At 44.8% G+C, this 4,396-nt stretch overlaps 1 protein-coding gene across 1 annotated transcript; it reads left to right on the top strand.

Moving 5' to 3' along the window:
• The first annotated feature begins 2,078 nt into the window (after positions 1-2,078).
• Positions 2,079-4,129, top strand: LOC123399057 (pentatricopeptide repeat-containing protein At5g48910-like). The gene has a single exon (XM_045093484.1). The coding sequence runs from the start codon at positions 2,253-2,255 to the stop codon at positions 3,999-4,001; it is 1,749 nt and encodes a 582-aa protein (XP_044949419.1). The 5' UTR covers positions 2,079-2,252; the 3' UTR covers positions 4,002-4,129.
• Positions 4,130-4,396: the final 267 nt, after the last annotated feature.

Genomic DNA, 4,396 nt, shown 5'->3' with positions numbered 1-4,396 from the left:
TTTTGACAAAAAAAGATGTTGTGTCTTTAGCACAACAGAAGCTGAACAATTTATTCCAGTTCAAGCATAGGATTTTCTGTTGTGTAAGTTATGACACACAACTGATTTTCTGGTGTGGAACCGCCGTCGCCGCTGTCCCCTCCTTTGTGGTGTGGTGCGTGAGCGAGAAGTGAGGTGAGATGGGTCAAGTGCGTCAGGCTATGGGGGCTGGGCGCAGGGGCGGGCGACGGGAATGGCTGCGGCGGGGCAAGGCCGGGCTGCGGGAACGGCGGTGCTGGGCGCAGGGGCGGGCGGCCGGAACGGCGGTAGCAGGGCGGGGTTGGGCTGCGGGAATAGCGGTGCTGGCCGACGGGTGCAAGTCGGGTGCGTGAAGCGTTTGGTGCGGGACCGATTTATGGGGCGGCGACGTGCAATTTTTTTCCTTTGAGGGGGAACGACGTGCGGGTTGAGACGATGAGGTGGGGATTAGTGTTTCGTTAACGAAGGCAATTTCGTTAATGACGTTTTTAGACCGTTCATCTATGATTAAACGGTTTAAATTGTAAATTGGATCTTCCCTCTCTTTCTTTTTTAGTGGTAGTAGTTCATCTCTAATTAAACGGTTTAAATTATAAGTTGAATCTTCCCTCTCATTCTTTTTTAATGGTAGTAGATGGAACCACCACGCCAAGCAACAAGATGACCTTCATTTGAACCCTTCCTTTCCTTTATTCTACCCCTTCCGTTTTCTCTTTCTTTCATTTTTTTTCGTTTGGCTTTTTCCTTTTTCTTTTCTATTTTTCGTTTTTCTTCTTACTGGGTCAATAAATTATCTTGCAAATACTCGAACTTTTTCGTCAAATCTTTGAAAAGTTTCAAATTCAATGAAGTTTTTTCAATTTGAAGAACTTTAAAAATTTTGTTTAATTTTTATTTAAAATCCTTTTTTTTCATTTTTATGAACTATTTTCAAATCTATGAAACTATTTTCCAAATCTGTTGAACTTTTTATCAAAATCGATGAACTTTTTTTTGGATCCGATGAACCTATTCTCCATATCCGTTGAACTTTTTTCAAAATCGATGAACTTTTTTTTGGATCCGCTGAACTTTTTGCAAAATCGATGAATTTGTTTTGGATCTGATGAACTATTTCTAATTATGATGAAATTTTGTCAAATTTGATGAACTTTTTTTCAAAATCTATGAACCTTTTTCAAATTGAATGAACCTTTTCAAATTGGATGAACTATTTAAAAAATTTGAAGAACTTTTTTCAGTTTTGTGAACTTTTTTTAAAATTGATGAAATATTTTTCAAAATCTATGAACCTTTTTCAAATTGAATGAACTATTTCAAAAAATGATGATTTTTTTAAAATTGATGAACTGTTTTTTCAAATTTTATGAATACTTTCCAATTTTTGTGAAATACTCCCTCCGTCCCAAAATAAGTGACTCAAAAGTGACTCTAATTTACATTAACTTTAGTACAAAACTGAGTTATTTTTGAGTCACTTATTTTGGGACGGAGGAAGTACTTTTTAAAATTGATGAACTTTTTTCAAATCCGATGAACTTTTTTCAATTTTTGTTAAATTTTTTAAAATACGATCAACTTTTTAAGAGTAGATGGACTCTTTCCTAAACTTATGAAGTATTTTTAAATTTGATGAACTTATTTTTTTCAAATATGAAGAACTCTTTTAAAAACCGATGAACCTTTTTTTAACGCCGATGAGCCGTTTTCATTTCCACGAACCTTTTCCAATTTGTATGAAACTCCTTCTCAAATTCGTGTCTGTTTTCATTATCTTTTAGAATTATTTTCTTAATTTATACTTTCTTTTGAAAATAATATATATCGTGTCTTGCTTGCGGTCAACGAAAATTAGCTCTACTATGGCGCTGAAGGCGCTGTACAGGAGGTCCCCCGAATGGAACCCCGCAGGGTCGCTTAAGGCGAAAAATAGTCGCTGCGTTGGGCCTACCCGCTGTACAAATATGGTAAAGGCTAGGCCCAGTATGATTACTTGTAGGGTCCAATACGATGAGTGAGAGATCAAGCTACTGTAGGGTCCAATAGAATTCTACAGCCGAAAAAGGGTTTGCACATTTGCACGGGCCAAAATCCCATTTCGACCTCATCCACGACGCGGCGCACCCGCCGCTCGCCGGCGCACGACGCTCGTGTTCAGTGTTCACCGCCCTCGCCGGCCGTGGCACGCTCGCTGCACGCCGCTTGCTCCTCCTCCACGTTCGCTGCCACACGTGATGCCTCCTCCCACCGTCCCCTTCTTCCTCACCTCCACCACGCTCGCCACCGCCGCGAAACCGCAACGGCAGCAGCCACCGGCGCAACCGCAACCGCAGTCATGCGGCGCCCAAACCCCAGCCGATTCCCTCGCCGCGTCGTACACCGCGCGCATGCGTCTCAACCCCCACCTTGCGCTTCGCCTGTTCGACCACCTGCTCCGCTCCGGCGCCGACCCGGACCCCATAGCCTACGCGCTCGCCTTGGCCCGCTGCGCGCGGGAGCGGGCCTACCCTGCCGCCGCACAGCTCCACGGGCACGCCGCCAAACGTGGGGCCGCGTCCCACCGCCGCGTGCGCAATGGGCTCATCCACGCCTACTCCGTCTGCGGGATGCTTTTTGACGCGCGCAAGGTGTTCGACCACGGGCCCGAGGTTGACATGATCGCCTGGAACTGCCTGCTGCGAGGGTACGCGCAGGGCAGGGACACAGGAGCACTCCGGGAGTTCTTCGCGCAGATGCCAGCCCGAGACTCGGTCTCTTGGAACACGGTCATTGCATGGTGTGTTGCGAATGGGGAGCATGAGGAGGCAGTTGCGGTGTTCCGGGAGATGCTGGCAAGCAATGAGTGCCAGCCTGATAGGGTGACATTGGTGAGCGTAATCTCGGCAATCGCGTACTTGGGAGCACTTGCGCAGGGGCTCTGGGCACATGCATATGTTTGCAGGAAAGAGATTGAGGTCGATGAGAAGTTGAGCTCTGCTCTAATAAACATGTACTCCAAGTGTGGTTTCATTGAGGGTGCAGTTTATGTGTTTGAAAATTCGTGTGCGCTGAGGAGCGTGGATACTTGGAATGCTATGTTAGCTGGTTTCACAGCAAGTGGCTGTAGTGAAAGAGCTTTGGAGCTTTTTACTAGAATGGAGTCATCTGGGTTTGTGCCTAACAAAATCACGTTTAACACTTTACTGAATGCTTGCAGCCACGGGGGGTTTGTTGAGGAAGGTATTGGTTATTTTGAGAGAATGACAAATTCGTCTAGTATTGAGCCTGACATTGCCCACTATGGTTGTATGGTGGATCTGTTTTGCCGCGCCGGGCTGTTTGAGAAGGCAGAGGAGATGATTCAGATGATGCCAATGGAGCCAGATGCTGCTGTGTGGAAGGCCCTAGTTGGTGCCTGTAGAACTTACAGCAACTTCGAGTTGGGAAAGAAGGCAGGTCACAGGCTTATTGAGGCTGCACCGAATGATCATGCAGGGTATGTGTTACTATCCAACATTTATGCGCTGGATGGCAACTGGAAAGGAGTGTATAAGGTGAGGAAACTGATGTTGAATTGTGGAGTGCAGAAGGTACCTGGGAGCAGCTCAATAGAACTTGATGGTGTTATTCACGAGTTCATATCTGGAGATAAAAGTCACTCAAGGAAGAGGGATGTATATGAGATGCTAAGCGAGATATGCCAGCAGTTGAAAGTTGCAGGGTATGCTCCAGACACTTCCCAAGTGCTGCTAGATATTGATGATGAGGATGTGAAAGAGAGTTCACTTGCTCTTCACAGCGAGAGGCTTGCACTTGCCTTTGGGCTGATTAGCACTGCACCTGGGACACCTATTAGGATTGTAAAGAACCTCCGGGTCTGTGGAGACTGTCATAATGCGATAAAACTTCTAAGCAAGATTTATGGGAGGTGCATTATGGTCAGGGATGCAAATCGGTTTCATCGTTTCAGAGAAGGATCTTGTTCTTGCGGAGATTACTGGTAACCTCTCAGATGAGCTGTAATTCAGTTACGTTTAGTTTTCTTGTTACACAGAAATATATAGCATGCTAGAAATATTCTGGCAATGATTATAGTTGTCCATTTGAGAAAGAATTTTAGATGTGCCATGAAGCTCTTGACTCGATTTCATGTCTCTTAAATGCTAAGCTACCCATAAACCAACACCATGATGACCACCCTCTTGTGTCTCAGTAACTGGAAACCTAATTATTGTCCTTTTCAGTCCCCATGATTCAATACTGAACATGAATCTGAGATGTATGCCCTACGCAAAAGTGCCATTAAACTCTGATAATTATACATCCTTTCAAATGGTAGGGACTAGAAATCATCAATTACCTGATACGTACTTAATGCTGCTTTCCAAATGTAATTACT

Source organism: Hordeum vulgare, chromosome 5H, assembly GCF_904849725.1.
Source record: "Hordeum vulgare subsp. vulgare chromosome 5H, MorexV3_pseudomolecules_assembly, whole genome shotgun sequence".
In the NCBI taxonomy this organism is placed as follows: Eukaryota; Viridiplantae; Streptophyta; class Magnoliopsida; order Poales; family Poaceae; genus Hordeum; species Hordeum vulgare.
The sequence above is the reverse complement of the archived record's forward strand: the minus strand, read 5'-3'. Positions and strand labels throughout refer to the sequence as shown.

Coding starts and splice junctions, on each gene's coding strand:
- LOC123399057 (XM_045093484.1), top strand. CDS start 2,253: ATGCCTCCTCCCACCGTCCCCTTCTTCCTCACCTCCACCACGCTCGCC.